Below are 18855 nucleotides of genomic sequence, written 5' to 3'. Positions count from 1 at the left end.
TTATAACAAAGTACATGCTCCTTGATAAATACTCTTAAATGGAAAGTGGCTTGTAGTCCACTGGTATTGGGTTGCTCCCCTAAGTGGGAGGTGTAAGGTTCGAACCTCAGTTGAGGCAATAGTGTGTATATATGTAGGGTATCTCCCTTCCTTATAAAAAAAAAATACTATTAAATGGCAAACTTGTAATTTGATTTAAAACTGAGGGCAATTAATAAATAAATACTCCATAAATCAAAATGTTTTGCTACGCCCCACCGTCGTCCGGCTATTCTACTCCGTGCCTCCGTTCGGACCTTCCGGTAACCCAGGGACGGAGCCCCAAAACGACGTCGTTTTGGGGCTATACTATATATATAATTTATTTTTGTTTTCCTTATTTCAGATTTTAGATTGCAGAGCTCATGAGTCGTCGTCGAATCGTGGCCTCTCAGGCTCTCTACCAGCTCACCGCCTTACCGCTCAGCAGGACCGAAGCCATGAACACCACCTCAACGCCTCTACCCTATCGTCTCCTCTGACTTAGGTTCTTATTTTTTCCCTAAATCTCTAATTTCTCTAATTTTTTTTGAACCCTAAATGGCTAAATTCCTAATTTCTCTAATTTTATTTTTAATCAATTTAATATATGTGCTTTTTCTATGTGCTTAAGTGATTCGTTAAATTTGTTTATGAATTATGAATATATTGAATAATGAATGTGAGCAGAGAGCAGTTCGCCAGTTTGGTATGACCTAATAGCGGTATACGGTATATGGCAATTGGCAATTTGCAGGTCAGAATAATAAATCATGAATGTGAGCAGTTTGGCTGTTTGGTAGATTACTAGATTGTTGATTTGTTCAATTTGTGAGCAATTTGTTGATTTGTTCAATTTGTGATTTTGTGAATGAATGTGTGAGCAGTGAGGCAGTTATATCAATTTATATCAATTAGTGATGATTTATTACATGATTGCTTAGTGCCATTTGTTGAAAAATATATTTTTGATCAAGTTTCAAATGAAGCAATCCTACACCGATTTCAAAATATGAGAGAAGGTTTTATCCAGTAGTTCGTTCATCATAAACCTTGTACGGTAATTTATAATGTATTTTGTATTTTAACAATATTATTTGTATGTGATGTTTTGTATTTGAACATTCTATTTGAATATTTTTAAATGTATTTTACCTTTTGCTTCTTCGCCCCCACTCAACAAAATTCCTGGCTCCGTCCCTGCGTTCACATTCGTCCACCGGACCACCATTATTGATTTATAGCTTCAGCCCTCAGGTTCAAACCTCAACCAATCGTCATTATTATTCAATTTATTCTCTTAATTAGTTTGCCCTAATCGCTAATTTCATAAAAATAAAATGATGATTGATATTTCATATTTGATAAATCCCTAATGGGCTAATTCTCCAAATTTTCAATCTTCAACTGTCTTTTTTTTACATCATTGTTTCTAAAATTTTTCTGTTTTGCAATTAATCCCAATTAGTTATTACATATATGCTTAATGCTTTTGCAAATTTGTATATGCTAATCGCCTAATTGAATACATATTTGAAATATTTTCAAACCAGAATTGATTGATATTTCATATTTGATAAATCCCTAATTGGCTAATTCTCCAAATTTTCAATCTTCAACCTTTTATTTACATCTTTGTTTCTGAATTTTTTCTGTTTTGCAATTAATCCCAATTAGTGATTACATATATGCTTAATGCTTTTGCAGATTTGTATATGCTAATCGCCTAATTGAATACATATTCGAAATATTTTCAAACGGGAATTGATTGATATTTCATATTTGATAAATCCCTAATTGGATAATTCTCCAAATTTTCAATCTTCAACCTTTTTTTTTACATCTTTGTTTATGAATTTTTTCTGGTTAGCAATTAATCCCAATTAGTGATTACATATATGCTTAATGCTTTTACAGATTTGTATATGCTAAATTGCCAAATTGAATACAAATTCGAAATATTTTCAAACTGGAAATTGATTGATATTTCATATTTGATAAATCCCTAATTGGCTAATTCCCCAAATTTTCAATCTTCAACCTTTATATCTATCATCCTCCACTTCAATTCATTCTGCACACTTCAATTCATTGCACATTATTAATTTCTAGGGGCAACTAACACTCTTACAACATCAACCATCTTTTGTTAATTTGATGCATAGAGTAATACGTGCTCAAATGGAACCGGCTATGGGCATTGATCTGATGAAGCTGGCCTTATACAAAGCAGCTGTGGAGGGTAAACCTGAAGATTACTATAAGGCTCTAGGGCAGCAGAGCACGATGGCAGTGGAAGATGATGGCCTCCAGGTTATGCCAAATGGGAATACTGTGCTACATGTTGCAGCGCTCTACGGCCGCCAACATTTTGTGGAAAACATACTACTAGGGAAAGATAATCATGCTGCAGCCTTGTGTTTGTTATTTGCTCAAAATAAGAAAAACAAAAGTGCGTTACATTGTGCAGCAAAGGAAGACCATGCCAACATAGTCTCTATCATCATTAGTGCCACCAAGAATGTAAAATCTGGTGTGGGAGTGAGGGAGATGGTACAGATGACAGATAATATGATGAATACTGCCTTGCACAAGGCCGTGCGAATGGGGCATTTAGAAGTGGTGAAGGATTTGTTGGTTGAGGAGGATGATGAATTTGTATACCCTCCTAATAATGCTGGGGAGACACCCATTTACTTAGCAGCAAGGTTAGGATTCCTTGATTGTTTGCAGCAACTCCTGAACACATATAAATATCCTAAAAACGGGTATAATGAAGTTGCCACGGTATTTCACATAGCAGCAAGGCATGGGAACGTTGAAATGATGAAATACATATCAAATAGCTTCCCAGATTGTTTATAGCAAATTCCAAAATATCCTTCATGAAGGAGTATTGGGACAAAGATTGAATGCGATAGAATATGTTTTGAAGTATCCCCAAGTGGACAACCTTATTGAGGGTAAAGACGAGGATGGCAACACACTGTTGGCCCTACTTTCCATTTGTAGGTGCAGGCCTTTGAAACGTGTTGCTATGCAGGGTCTTATGTGGAAGCATTTGGTCTTTAATAAACAACACCAAACTCCATTTGCCATGGCCTTCCAAAACAGAACGTTGGCATTTTCTAAGTATTTCTTAGTAAGTACACTTTACTACTTCTATATCATTATTTTATGCATGCCATATGTGTGTGTGTGTATATATATATATATATATATCATGGTTGCAATAGGCGTTAGGTGCTACTCGGGCGCCCGGACATCGCCTAGGCGGAATCTAGGTCGGGCGCCAAAAAACCAGTTGTAGATTTGCAATTTGACAATTTTAATGAGGTTGTTTTCAACATTTAATCAAATAACACATCCAAAATAAATGAATTAATTATAATTCATAAGTCATAACATCAAAACAATGGTTTTCAAAAAAAAACAAAAACATTAAAACAATATTAAAAATTAAAAATACTCAAATACTTCAATCATCCAAAGATTCAAAGTATCAAACTAGTCTACGAGTGTATATATGTCATATTATATATATGTATGCGCGCGCGCATACACACACATATATATATAATAATAAAAATAGGCCGAGCCGATCGGGTTAACTCGATCGAAATGGACGAGTTAACTCGACTAACTTAGACGCTAGGTGGCCAAATCAGCCGAGTTAGGTGCTAGGCGGCCGGTAACCTAGGCGGGAGCCTAGGGGGAAAATCGGCAAGGTCTAGAGGTGCCTAGCGCCTAGGCGAACGCCCAAACCGATTTTTGCAACCCTGATATATATGTGTGTGTGTATAATTCAAATTATCATCATGCCATATATGTGAATTGTGACATTTGTGTAAATAGTGAAAGTAAAACTAATTAAATCATATTCCATGAAATAACATTGTGACAGGCTTGGGAACTTGTAAGGAGCGGTGGTAAAATTGGTTGTCAAAGTGGAGTTACAGAAAATAAGACAGAGATGAAAGAATATGTTGGTACAGAAAGGAATATTACAAGTCGAACATATATACTTGTGGCTTCACTGATCTTAATTGTGACCTTTATAGCGGGTTTAACAGTCCCAGGAGGATACAACAGCAATCTTGGAAAAGCACAAGTACGGCGATATTATTACACAGTTCTTATTTTCAGATGTTTGTTATTTTTTATTTTATTGCTTTTATTTGCTCTATTTTGTCCATATTTCTTCTTATTCAGATGATTGCAGAAGCCTAGTCTATGAAGAACTACAAATATGCCAAAAGATATTTTGGATTGAGCCAAGCTTTGGTCTTGCACTCTGTCGTGCTTGCTATAGGTGCATTCTTAGCTGGGATGTCTGCCACCTTACATTCTCTCTCGCCAATGCTGTTATTGGCTTAGGCATTTGTAGCGTGATTGGCTTCGAGTATCTCCTTGTACAAATGTTTCCTTTTAGATATAGAGTGGATTAACACAATATAAGTTTAGCCTATAAAGAACCATAAGAACTTTGAAATCTTGTTGTTAATCTAACAACTTCATCAACTTGGTTGCGATTGATTGGTGTGTTTTGTTTGTTAATTAGATCGATTGCGGATATCTATTACTATCTTTACTGTGTTGCCAATTTGTATACCTCAATGACCCAATTATTTATTTCCTTTCAAATATTTGTTGTCAAAGCAAAATCACGGGGCCAAGTCTAACATCTCAACAGTTTCAATTATTCTTAAGTCCTTTTAAGGGGAAATCACACTTTTGGTCACTCAATTAGTAGTGAATATGCAATGTGTCTTTAGTTTCCAATTTAAACAGAATTGGTCCTTCAATTATTCGACCCTTAGTCAACTTAGTCATTCTGTTAGTTACTAAGTTTAACACCGCTTGGAATGGTACTCGGGTTGGATTTTCATTTGGAAGATTACGAGTTCGAGCCTTAGTGGAGGCGTTATTGGTTCTTTGTGTTTCAGTAGGTTGAGAAAGTATATGAACAGATACTACAATGTAATAGGGCCAGTAACATTCAAAAAAAAAAAAAAAAGTTTAACACAGCTTAAAGCATGTGTATACTTGGAATTTCACAACGCACCTTCTCAAATAAGTGTATTTCCCCCCTTCCTCTGCCATTTCCGCCACCAGTCTTCAACCCTAACATTCGAATAGAAGACGCCATAGAATTAGTGGGTTTAATAACTATAAGTGCTTGTTTGTTTCGTTCTTCGCACATGAAATGTATATATGTACTAGTTTTACTCGCGCATTGCGCGAATGAGTTAATGCACAATGCTTATAATTAAATAAGTAGTTGAGAGTATATCAATGCAAGATTATATATGAAAAGTTCATGCATAAGTAATTGAATGTCGAATTTGTTTATTTAAATATGTAATTCAAAGTATATGAATACAATATAATATAGGAGATTCCCTACATGTTTTATGTAGAAGTATTAAATAAAATATTAATATTTATTATATTTGTATAAGGTTTTTGAATAATGCCTCTTGTTTTATTTTCATAACTTATTTACTTGATAATCTTTTATTATAATAAAGAGATGGGATTTTGTCAATGAAATTGCCCCATTCTCCAGCTCAAAGATTTGGGGTTTTTTTTTTTCTCTCCTTTTTGATTTTTTATTAGAAATAAATGCCTTTAACAATTATAGCTTTAATATGGGTTGTAGAGAATTTGCTTCCCAATGAAATTGACAGTTACGCTTACCAATGTGTTTACTTCTACAAGTTACAATAAAAACAATTCAACAAGCATACTAATAAAATAATGGTTACAATTTTTGAATCTAAATTTTGGTGGGAAATATCCTATAAATACTACATGCCCTGCGGTGAAATTCCACAATTACATTGAAGCCAAGGAAGTCAAGGAGAGGAAAAATCCCTTCATTTGGTGAGGACGTATGCAATGCCTGAAAGTAATAAAACGAAAGGAATCAGGAGTAGAGTGCTTATTCCATGAGGTTAGTTGAAAGTTAAATAACAATTGGTGCTGTTTTTTTCCAGTACCATCAATTGCTTTTTTGTTTAGTTAGTTTCATATCTTAAGCAATATATATATATATATATATATATATATATATATATATATATATATATATATATATATATATATAAGTTTACATTTACATGCATGAGTCACAGAAGGATTTCAGTTGCAAACAAGCAAGTCAAAAAGTGATAATTAAGTACAGACAGTCATGAAGAAGCTAAAGGATCAGTTACCATAGGCTGCACGAGGAAGAGGCATATAGATGCAAATAAAGGTACAGTTCTGAACATACATGATTTTTACACCTTTAAATCTACTACTAATTTGGGCTAACTTAAAAAATGTTAGCTACCACTTATTTAATCCTTCTATACCAATTAATGAAAATTTTTATTTTCATCTAGATGAAAGTATACGTGAAATATAAACTCAAAATAAAATGCAATAGAATTAATTCACCTTAGATATGGAGGTGTAAAGGACAACCAAGAAGTGCATCAATGCCTAAGAGTGATCCTTGATCTGTCCATAGGTTCAGACATGTTATGTCCAAAGACCACATACTGTAGAAAACAAACTACTTTTTGCAGGTACTCTTTCCAACAAAATAGACCTGAAAGAACAAATATATCATGAGCAGTCAGTAGAAACATGAATTAGAAATTTGAGATGCAACCAGATATTTTGAGCTTGAAAGCAATTAGAGGATTAGTCTATTATATTGACATGTATTATGTTGAAACACAAATTATTAGTTTAGGACAAAGTCCTTTATCAATTTAGATGGTTAGTATTTGGGTTTTAAAATTGAATCAGAACAAAAACATTTTTTGGAACAAGGAACAAATTAATTATCTATTGCATGCTTGAGTAGGCTATAAATTACACAGTACTCAAAACACACAACATTTTTGCTTTCCCCATTCAGCTAACCATACTACAATATTGTAATCATTGATAGTAGGCATTGAGTACAATGCTGATAGCTGTATATATATGGCATTCAAGAAACAAACATGTTCACTCTATATTCATTTTGAAGGGAAAACTTTTTCAAGTGAATAGCTAACAATGAAATCAAATTTCATTGGGAAAAGTGTCAAATTGCCCCCCTAAGTCGACCGGATAGTGCAATTGGGCCCCCTAACTAAAAAAAGCTCCATTTAGATCCCATAAACCTGTAAAATTGTTCAATTAAGTCCAAGGTGACTTGTTTAACATGTCAAATCTTCACATTGTTGACACATGTCACTTTAAAATATATTTTTTTTGTTTGTTTTTAAAAAAAATAATTTATTTATTTATTTATTAAAACATATATTATATATATATATATATAATAAAATAAATAAATAAATAAATAAACACAGTCACCTAAACAGCTTTGTGCGTTTAAAAAAAATAGCTTTGTTTTTTCTTAAAAAAAAAATTATTTTTATATATAATATATGTTTTAATAAATAAATAAATCATTTAAAAAAAAACAAACAAAAAATATATATTTTAAAGTGACACGTGTCAACAATGTGAAGATTTAACCTGTTAAACAAGTCACCTTGGACTTAATTGAACAATTTTACAGGTTTAGAGGATCTAAATGGAGCTTTTTTTAGTTAGGGGACCCAATTGCACAATCCGTTCGACTTAGGGGGGCAATTTGACACTTTTCCCAATTTCATTTAATATTTGTGGCATATAGAATAGATTGCCTTTGTAAAATTTAAAATTTGTTATGCAGTATATTTTTTATAAGCTTTTTTAAAAAAATTACACTACACTTCTACCATAAAAATGCTAGAAACTGATTTCAAATTCTTATATGACCTTGCAGGTACTGATTGACATTGCAGTAAGCCAGTAACCTTGGCCAGAAATTTTATATTGTATGTAAAAAAGAATGCAAGATAACATTCAATAGTATTTGTATATAAGATTATGTCAAAGGCTTCAAGAAAGACTTTAGAATGTATAACTACATATATGATTTCATCAATTTTTGTATCTGCAATGTGCATTCAACTGCATCATGATTGAAGAATACGGAGTGCGCATTCAATGTCACACTAGAGCAGATCATTCAAAAGTAAAATCATAAAAAATTTATTGTGACACTCTTTTCAGCAAAAGACACTCTGTAAAAGATTTCAGCTCTTATGTGAATACAACATCCCAAAATTTAGATTTTAGAGGAAACTATCCACGTCAACGATAAGAATGCAATAGATACACAAACAAGATCAGAAGTGAACCTTCCAGATATGTACGAATAGAGCTGTTGTTGTAAATTACCAGGAAACACTTTGTAGGCCAGAGAAATAAGCATCTCTTGCTCAGATTCTTCAATGCTCAATGTTTATAATTAAATAAATATTTGAAAGTATATATAAATGCAAGATTATATATGAGAAGTTCATAAATAATTAATTTAATGTCGAATTTGTTTATTTAAATATATAACTCATTGTATATGAATATAATGTAATATATGAGATTCATTATAATTGTTACTAAAGTTTTTTAAAATAATAACCAAGTATTTTTGTTGCAAATGGTTCTAATATATTTAATGAATGCACATATATACCAGATCAATGAATGAATCAACAGTACCAGTCCTTTAGGTGTTTTGCTTAGTGTTCATTTAGTTCAACCATTATTGTTGAATAAATTATTATGGATAAAGAAATTCCTAATTTAAAGAATTTAGATAAAGTTAAAAAATTTAATTATAATGTAATCCAAAGATATTGGACGATTGGTAAATATGATGTAACCCAAATATCAAAATGCTAAAGAAATTGTTTGGTTATTCAACAGTTTGAAGCAACAATTTGTTCCAAGCTACTGAAAATACAAACATTTCAATTTACAATATTTTCACTTAGCATTTTTTGTAAGATTTTCCCTAATAATATATATTATATATTATATATTAGGGCCTTAATTAAGTGGTGCAAGTTGATTAGACTTATTAAGTGGTCTGGTTGGTCTTAATAACTAGTAGTTGTTAGTCAACCAAACTCTGTGCCTAATATAAACCTGGATTGATGGGATACAGGTTTACGGATTAGATAGCACATTCAGTTACGGTACTCAGACCGCTCAGTAGATACCAATACGCCATCTAGGGTTCTGAGTCAGGTCTGAGACAAAACATGGCTAACGGTCTACCGTTAAGAGGCAACACAACAGGAACATCAACTATGACTGGCGAACCAGCGGCTATGGGTGCGTTTTCCGGCGACTCTACCGGCGACGAGAGAGAACGACGACTGCAGATTTTTTTTTTTTTTTTAAAAAAACAGTTCTGTTTTTTCCATCTCGCCGGCGTTAAGGAGATCGCCGGTGCGTTCTGCTTTCAGAACATGCGGTTGTTTGCAGCTGCGACTCGGAGATGACAGCGACGGTGCTAGCGTTGCGACCTGGAGCGACGACGCTGGGTTTCCCGTCGACGTCCTGCTTCCTCCTTCTTCAGGCGACGCTGGTTACGGATTGTTGCTGTTCTCCCTCGTAGTTCCGGACAGCTGCTAGGGCTGATTAACGTGAAGAAGATGATGATGGGTCATGAGGGTTGGGCCGGCTCAGACCCATTGGGCAGACCTGGTCCAACACTAAATTAGGGCCTGATTTTGGTTTTGGGCTAGATTTAGTTGATCCATCATCATATTTAGACTTCTTCTACCTTAATTGTTCAGTTTAATTCTTCCTTAATTAATTATTAAATTATTATTCAATTTGGAGCAAATATTAAGTTTTAATTTGCTATTTGAATTTTAATTTAATGTTAAGGTGCAAATTAAATTGCCTCGAGTGTTGCAATTTATTTAGTATATATGTGTTAATAATGTATTAATTTGCACATCCAAGCATGCTACATATATTTATAAATTATTGTTATAATTATATATTCATAATAGCATGCATTAAGGTTGGTTTAGCATATTATTAACTCATAAATTAATTATTAAATATCATTCAATTTTGGATCCTTAAGTCAATTTTAGGCATTATGACCTACTAAAGCAGCTGGTTTGGTTTCCCTTTAATTTGAGCACATTTTTTAGTTTTATGTATCTCTGGGACTTTAGAACCTATTTTAGACAAGCTATTTGGGACCTATCTTGGGTCATTAAAGTATGGATTCCACCAGTTTAATTGATATTTTAATAATAATTATAGCTCCTTATAACATGTTTATTGAGTTTTAATTATTACTAACTGCCATATTTTGGTATTCATCGTTGGTAATAATATTAAATTTTGGGTCTATTTCAGCATTAGACCATTTTTCATTCATGTTATAATTCATTTGGGCCATTGAGGTTTATGAGCCTAATTTGAGTGATTAAGTGCTATAATTATTGTCTTGACCTGTTTTGAGACATAAAGGATTTAAAGATTTAATTGTTATTTTGGCCATTAAAACTATAACTATTGTTTAAGTTGATTAAATTTTAATCTATCAATAGTTTTTTAGGGCCTTAATAATATTAAGTCTTTAATTTTATGGCAAAAGCAATATAGTTGGTATATTGTCTGTAAAATTGGTAATTTGGTTATTACCTAACTTCAGTCTCCCTAAGTATCATAATAGTCATGATTAATTATTATGTGGTAAAATTGAGATTAGTGTGGCATCCCTTAATTACAGTTTTGCTATTTATTAAGTTAATTAAATTCGGCATTATTAATTACTGTTATTAAGTTTAGGGGCTAATCTTATTTTATTACCTTCCATAATAATTATTATTTCATGGTAATATGCTATATTTGGTACATTGGCATGATTACGACTTCATTTTACATGACTAATAATGTTGGTAATTAAGTCCTACCAATAAATTTTTTAACGTACCATTGGACGCTGCATCGAGTTTATTGACACCGATAGTGAAGATTGAGAGAATTCTGGAGTCTTTTCTTCTCTTGTGGATCGTCATCGTTGTTAGCGCAATGGGCAAATGCGGTTTGCATCATTAAGGTTAGTCATTAATTATCTTTTATGCTTGTTATTAATAATTAGTGCTACAGTTACAGTTAACCGCTAATTTGGACTAGTTACATATTTTATCTTTAGAAAATGGAAACATTAAAAGTGCATTACCATACTTTAGTTTGTCATTACTAATGTTAATAGTGATTTTAATGTTACTTATTGCTATTAATAATTAATTAATGATAACATTAATATTGTTATGGTATTCAGATATGCATCTTAAACTGTTTCTAAATAAATTTATGTGACAATACTCCAGTTCAGAAAATAATTTCTGGACATTAATATTTTTCGGACTTCAAATTTTATTAAGTTTTCTAAATTTTATCCGAAAACGTTTATAAATGTTAGCGGTTTTAACCACTGTTTTTCCATATTTAGTCTCCTACTTAATGTGATAATATTATTATGGCTATTTATTGCTATTTTGGTTATTTACAATTTTGTCATTAATAATAATAATATTATTATTATTAACTGAGTTATGGAGAGTGATTTTGAATCAAATTAGTAATTTTGAAAAAACATGTTTGCTAGGCAATTGACTTTTGCCATTAATTTCATAATTCATTTAGTTCTTGGAATTATGATTTTAGTTCTGATTGCCCATGTTTGGTTAAGTATGAATATTTGGTATAAATTCATATTCTTTAGTTGGTTCATACTCTTTAGATTGTTTTATGCATTCGATCACATTAAGTACATAATATTAAGTTTAATTATGTAATTAGGGTTTATGAGATTTTAATTTACAAATGCTAGCATATCCTTTTGGTTTGATATTGGTTGAATTTGTAAATTCAGTTATTTCTTATAAATTTGATCTTTATGCATTAAAACGTTTTCCAATGGGCTTACAGTTTAATTTTTTTTTTAAAGTATATATTCAGTACATTATTATTCAAAATGTTGGGTCTCTTTTGGTTTGAACTCATCGATGTTTGAATATTAAGTTTATAATTTAAAATCTCATATTGTAAATTGCTTTAAGTTATGCAATTTATTTGGAATATATGAGTTTAATGTTTAATTTTATGCATATTTGTTCACCGCATAATATTATGTTTTTAAATTATGCAATTTTATTATGCCTTTAGCAATGCATACTTTGAGATGGAATTATATTAGTTCCTATTTAAGTTGGATTTATGCATAAACTTTAGTTGCGGTAGTGCATGAATTTAAGCACGTTTAGTCCGCTAATTTAGTTCACCATTTAAGCTTTAATCATAGGTGAACCCTACAGTTTTCTGGTGTATACCATACAGTTTACTGGTTTATACCCCAAACAGTTATACATTAAGTATATATGAATCGGTGAGGCATACTAGTTTTAATGGCCATGACTTAAGAAAATCTTGTGTCATTAGTCTCCTTAAATTGATATATACTCTATTTAAGGAATAGGTTTTCAGTGAGACTTAGTCTCTAACCATATTTCCTTTGAGTATATTTAGATTTTCCCATCACAATATGGTATAATCTGTTTGTCAAAATTTTAAAGTATTTCTTGCCAATGTGATTTTATTTCGGTTCATTAAAGAATAGCCAAAGCATCTTTAATTTACTGAAATATCTTGAGTTTTCAATCTTGGTTAATTAAGAAAATGCTACAGCATATTTGGCTACCTAAGATTGTTAAGTTTTAATCATATAAAGTTTAGGCAAGAATTTGATAATTGTCTAGTGATCTTATAATTTTAATTTGGTTTGGGAGTAGCCACAGCATCCTTAATCTGTTAAAATTGTATATTAAGCGGTTTATTTTGATCACATAAAGTTTTGGACAATTTGTTTGTGATTAATTGTATGTAATATGATGGAATTTAGCTCACAGGCAATTTCGTTATATTTGTATGATTAATCAGGATGAAATACTGGACTACGGTCATAATTTAGCCCACAGGAAATTATGTATCGGAATGTAGTTTAGTAGTTTTATCAGTGACGATAGAAATAAATCAATTTATTTACATTATGGTTATTTGTAAATAATTTCCAATTCTATCATGAAGTTTAATTTTATGATGTAAACTTTAGATCATATTTCTTAATTTGCCCACAGGGATTAAGAAAAGGAACATGATCTCTTAAGTTTTTTATCATAATGGTTGTAATGAATCTTATTGACTAAAACTTTAGCCTACAGGCAAGTTTTATGTCATTTGATTCTTCAACTCATTTGATAATGGTTTCATCATAAATAATTTTTCAGTTGGATCTAATTGAGTAAAACTTTAGCCCACAGGCAAGTTTTATTTCACTAGATTCTTCTGGCTCTTTAGTAATTGTGAAAAATATTATCATAAGGGTTTCTTAATTGGATTTAATAGAATTAAAACTTTAGCCCACAGGCAAGTTTTATGTCTATAAATCCTTCAACCCATTAGATAATAATTTTATCACAATTCTTAGAATTTATAAATTTAGCTCAATTATAAGTCTAAGGTTCATGGTTTGCATTGGCAAAACATGTTTTTCAGTCACTTCCCAAAATTTAGTCACTTATATTAATTAATCCATGAATCTTGCTCGGTTCTTCGGACTAACTGTAGTAAGTTACGTGATTTGACATACATCTTTTGGATTCCATTACTAATAAAATGTATCTTTTGAGCCAAATTCTAACTTGGTTTTGGAAGGTGTATTTTTATTTTAGTATGTCCAACTATGGTGGGGAATTATATCTTCATTATTTAGTTGGACTTTAATTGGAACCAAAAATTGATTATTTAGTATGTCCAACTAATGGTGGGGAATTATGTCTTCATTTGTTAGTTGGTGGTCAATAAATCAATTATGAGTATGAATATTATTAAGTTCACTTTATTAATTTCGCTGAAGAATATTTTAATCAGTGGGAGTGATCATTTAGAAAAAGATCATTAAGATACTCCACTAAAGTTTATGGAATTAAATGGCTTCATACATCCTAAATTTGATCGTATGTCAAACAATAAGTCTAAAATATTCCACAAGTATTAATCTTGTATTTGTTCATATAAATTCATAAGTTCAAATTATTGAACGTTTGGTTGTGCAACATATTTATGAAAATGTTGTAACAATATCAAGGAATTTATTAGAACAAAAACATTTAATTTGTGGTGTACTGTCATTTAATAAATTCTTCAGTGATTAATACAGTCTTTAGTTTCTTCAAAATTGATCCTGGGCCATTTTGGTTTGTAAGGCTCAAAACAATTTTGTGAGACATATAAGTAAGACTCATTATGTTTAGTTCATTTAAAGTGAACATTGTAGTTATTTGGGAAGTTATGGTGTATGATTAAGATTCCAAATTCATGGACTTAGACCTTTGGTTTATTGTCTAAGTTATTGGAATGCTTCTGTGACTTGACTATCTTTTGGCTATTTTTGATGAGTGGGAGTGACAGACGTGTCAACTCCAAGCTCTTAGCTGTTAGAGATAGTACTTAAAGTTAACTTATAAAGAAGTCATGGAATATAGTTAGCATTATGCTAACATGAAGAGATCTCTACTTAAGGCATGCTTATAAAGTTTTAGAGATCATACAGTGTACTCTTTTGTACAATTTGGATGTGTTTTCTCCTTCAGTTGTGCACATAATGTATTTTGAGAAACATCCCTTAAGGTACCGAGAATAAACATAGGGTTTGTTCATAAAGGACCTAATTTGGAGAATTAAAATGCATGTGACCATAATGGATACTACTCTGATTAAATAGAGGACGTATCACTATGATTCGTGTGTTTTGTTCTTTGATGATGGTTGTGCTAATACTTGCACCAAGTGGGAGAATGTAAGATTTTCCCTAATAATATATATTATATATTATATATTAGGGCCTTAATTAAGTGGTGCAAGTTGACTAGGCTTATTAAGTGGTCTGGTTGGACTTAATAACTAGTAGTTGTTAGTCAACCAAACTCTGTGCCTAATATAAACCTGGATTGATGGGATACAGGTTTACAGATTAGATAGCACATTCAGTTACGGTACTCAGACCGCTCAGTAGATACCAATACGCCATCTAGGGTTCTGAGTTAGGTCTGAGACAAAACATGGCTAACGGTCTACCGTTAAGAGGCAACACAACAGGAACATCAACTATGACTGACGAACCAGCGGCTATGGGTGCGTTTTCCGGCGACTCCTACCGGCGACGAGAGAGAACGACGACTGCAGATTTTTTTTTTTTTTTTTTTTAAAAAGTTCTGTTTTTTCCATCTCGCCGGCGTTAAGGAGATCTCCGGTGCGTTCCGCTTTCAGAACATGCGGTTGTTTGCAGCTGCGACTCGGAGATGACAGCGACGGTGCTAGCGTTGCGACCTGGAGCGACGACGCTGGGTTTCCCGTCGACGTCCTGCTTCCTCCTTCTTCAGGCGACGCTGGTTACGGATTGTTGCTGTTCTCCCTCGTAGTTCCGGACAGCTGCTAGGGCTGATTAACATGAAGAAGATGATGATGGGTCATGAGGGTTGGGCCGGGTCAGACCCATTGGGCAGACCTGGTCCAACACTAAAAAAAAAAAAAAATCTTCTTGGGCCTGATTTTGGTTTTGGGCTAGATTTAGTTGATCCATCATCATATTTAGACTTCTTCTACCTTAATTGTTCAATTTAATTCTTCCTTAATTAATTATTAAATTATTATTCAATTTGGAGCAAATATTAAGTTTTAATTATTCAACAGTTTGAAGCAACAATTTGTTCCAAGCTACTGAAAATACAAACATTTCAATTTACAATATTTTCACTTAGCATTTTTTGTAAGATTTTCCGTAATAATATATATTATATATTATATATTAGGGCCTTAATTAAGTGGTGCAAGTTGATTAGGCTTATTAAGTGGTCTGGTTGGTCTTAATAACTAGTAGTTGTTAGTCAACCAAACTCTGTGCCTAATATAAACCTGGATTGATGGGATACAGGTTTACGGATTAGATAGCACATTCAGTTACGGTACTCAGACCGCTCAGTAGATACCAATACGCCATCTAGGGTTCTGAGTCAGGTCTGAGACAAAACATGGCTAACGGTCTACCGTTAAGAGGCAACACAACAGGAACATCAACTATGACTGGAGATCAACACGGCTACGCTTCCGCTATCATACGAGGTTAGGTTTCTCGTATACTATGGTTCATATAGTTAGACTATTGTATATCTAACATTTTTGACAATAATTTCTCCAAAACACATCTATAATTAAAAAATAAAAAAGTGTATTGTAGAGTTATTTTGACTCCTTGAATAACAAAAACCAGTTTCGTTGGCGCACTGTTTGCCCATCAACGAATGGGCAAGTTTAATTTTTAAATTGGAGCCTTAAGGCTCCTTTTATGGGAGCCTCAAAGCTCTCATGCCACTTTTTCCACTGATGTGGTAAAAGTGGCAAAACTAAGGGGAACCAAACGTTCGGCTCCCCATATGTTTTATTTTTATTTTTTATTATTTTCTTTAATTTTATTTCTTTTATTAATTTTTTTTTAGTTTTAAAACAATTATTATTATTATTATTATTATTATTATTATTATTATTATTATTATTATTATTATTATTATTATGTCACTTTACATGTTAATCTAAACAGCTAAGTATATATATATATATATATATATATATATATATATATATATATATATATATATATATATATATATATATATATACCATTATTGTGTGGAATATGGTCCACACAGCTGTGTGGACCATATTTTCAAATAATGTACATTCAGTAAACAAAAAATGTATTTTTAACATATTAAAATGTATATTACATTCAAGAAAAATACATTATTTAAGTACTGAAATTACATTATTTTGTATAATATACATTCAATAAACGAATAATGTACTTTTAATATATTAAAAATATACTTTTAGTACTGTGTGGACATTATTAGTGCTTAGCTTGAGCATCACAATTGCTTATTGCAAAAGGCATTCAAAATTCTCGGTTTAGAAATCCAAAAAACTTGTAAAGGTCATTTTTTTTTTTGAGTATTTAATTATTCAAAGGAAATAAAAATTACAAACAATATCTGATTAAATGGAACATTTTTAAAATTCATCTCAGGCTTTAGAACAAACCAATCTTTTTGTTGCTATCTTCACGAAAATAAAAACCAAAATTGGATAATAATTTGATTTACTTTGAGCATGTTTAGTAAATAATGAATCCACCATTTTAACGTTTTGACCAGGGATCAAAACGCTGAAAATGTTATTTGGTTAAATGGCGGTTTGGAGCAGTAGTTTACTCCAAACCGTCAATTTTGCTAACACTGCATTTTGCAACGTTTGCAAATGGCATTTTGGAGAAAGACTTTCTTTTTCCAAAATGCCCTTAACATATTTTTAAAAAACAAAAATTAACTTAAGGGAGCTTAAAAGGCTCCTTAACTAACGGATGGGCATAGCTGTGAGAAGGGGGGGAAATGGAGCCTTGAAGCTCCTTTCCGTTCCCGACTTCTCCCATCGACATGGGATAAGTGGGGAAACAAAAGGGGAGCCATTGTTCTTTTTTCTTTTTTTTTTTTTTTTAATTTTTATTATTATTATTATTATTATTATTATTATTATACCATTTAGGTCATTTTATATGTTAACAGCAAATTTTACCAAATATTTTTTTATAAACCGCTAACATAATTCGCTAGTCAAATCCGCTAACACAATTGGCTATTTATTAATCACTAACTGCTGATTGCCAAACAAAGTCTTTGTATTCTACTAATGGTGTATTTGGAAATTCAAAAAATGACTTCTGGAAGTTATTTTTTAAATTTTCAATGTTTAGGTACTCAAAGAAAATAATCATTCTAGTCAACAAAAAATATTCAATTTGGCAAAAAATGTCTTCCTAATTTTTAAATCGGGAGACATTTTCCGAATTCTTTATTTTCCATTTCTCTCTTCACCTTATTCTTTTTTAAGTTAGTTCCTGGATTACTATTATTACCACCACTACCAGTCTACCACCACACCACCATACCATCACACCACCACACCACCATCATCACCACATATTATTATTATTATTATTATTATTATTATTATTATTATTATTATTATTATTATAACAAATAATAAGTTCATTTTCAAAAAAATGAACAAAACATAAAAAATGCAATTTTTAACTTTCAACTAAACAGAAAAACATATTTTGACATTCAACTAAACACTAAAAAATTAAAATATTTTTTTTTCAAAAAATGAGTCATTTTCTAAAAATTATTTTGTAATTTTTTTTAAGTTTCTAGATGGACTCTAATTTTATTTTTGTTTTACTTAAAAAAAAATTATATATTGTATAGATGGAGAATTAATAGTTTTTAAGAACTAAGTTTTTAATAACTTCCTATTCAATTAACAAAAGTGAACCCAAAAAGAATTTCTAACTTCCCATAAAACAGAAAAGACAAATTTTTATTTTTAGTCAAACACCAAAAAGTAAAAATTCTTTTCAAAATTGAGTCATTAAAAAAAAAACATTTTTGGGGTTTCTAACCAAACCCTAAAAGAAAATTACAGGTGAAAAGACCCAATAATTAAGTAAAATCATATCTAATCTTCATTATAATCATAAACAGATAACCCATGTCCAGAATAACTGAGCCTGTATGCAATTTGGCAAATACAATGAGAATAGCTAACAAGGGCCTAGAGAGAATTTGGTAAGAAACCCCATACACAATTCTATATATATATTTTCTACTTTTCTCCAGCCAATTAAACCAAATGCAGATACTACATTGTAATAGAGCCAGTAGCATTCAAAAAAAAAAAAAAAAAAAAAAAAAAAAAAAAAACCAAATGCAGATGGTTTAAATTTGCAGGAAAGTAACCCTAGTCTCCAATGAA

General features: G+C 31.4%; 1 protein-coding gene and 1 long non-coding RNA gene across 4 annotated transcripts; both read left to right on the top strand.

Moving 5' to 3' along the window:
* Window positions 1–1221: 1221 nt before the first annotated feature.
* On the top strand, window positions 1222–4355 carry LOC109166585 (ankyrin repeat-containing protein At5g02620-like). Of its 2 annotated transcripts, XR_002051679.1 has the most exons (4): window positions 1222–1275; window positions 2184–3160; window positions 3923–4129; window positions 4231–4355. XR_002051679.1 is itself a non-coding variant. In XM_019315483.1 (2 exons), exon 2 carries the CDS (start codon window positions 2200–2202, stop codon window positions 2881–2883), a length of 684 nt encoding a protein of 227 aa, XP_019171028.1. In that variant the 5' UTR covers window positions 1222–1275; window positions 2184–2199; the 3' UTR covers window positions 2884–3177. The 2 variants fall into 2 exon arrangements, 1 of the variants encoding a protein (XP_019171028.1); XM_019315483.1 differs by lacking the exons at window positions 3923–4129; window positions 4231–4355 and having other exon boundaries at window positions 2184–3177.
* Window positions 4356–5721: 1366 nt separating this feature from the next.
* LOC109166586 lies at window positions 5722–7996 on the top strand. Of its 2 annotated transcripts, none has more exons than XR_002051681.1 (2): window positions 5722–5974; window positions 7835–7996. It is a non-coding gene; the product is annotated as an uncharacterized LOC109166586 (long non-coding RNA). The 2 variants fall into 2 exon arrangements; XR_002051680.1 differs by lacking the exon at window positions 7835–7996 and adding an exon at window positions 6594–6904.
* Window positions 7997–18855: the final 10859 nt, after the last annotated feature.

This window comes from Ipomoea nil, unplaced genomic scaffold, assembly GCF_001879475.1.
Source record: "Ipomoea nil cultivar Tokyo-kokei standard unplaced genomic scaffold, Asagao_1.1 scaffold3104, whole genome shotgun sequence".
In the NCBI taxonomy this organism is placed as follows: Eukaryota; Viridiplantae; Streptophyta; class Magnoliopsida; order Solanales; family Convolvulaceae; genus Ipomoea; species Ipomoea nil.
Note: the sequence above shows the minus strand (reverse complement) of the source record. Positions and strands in the feature narration are given on the sequence as shown.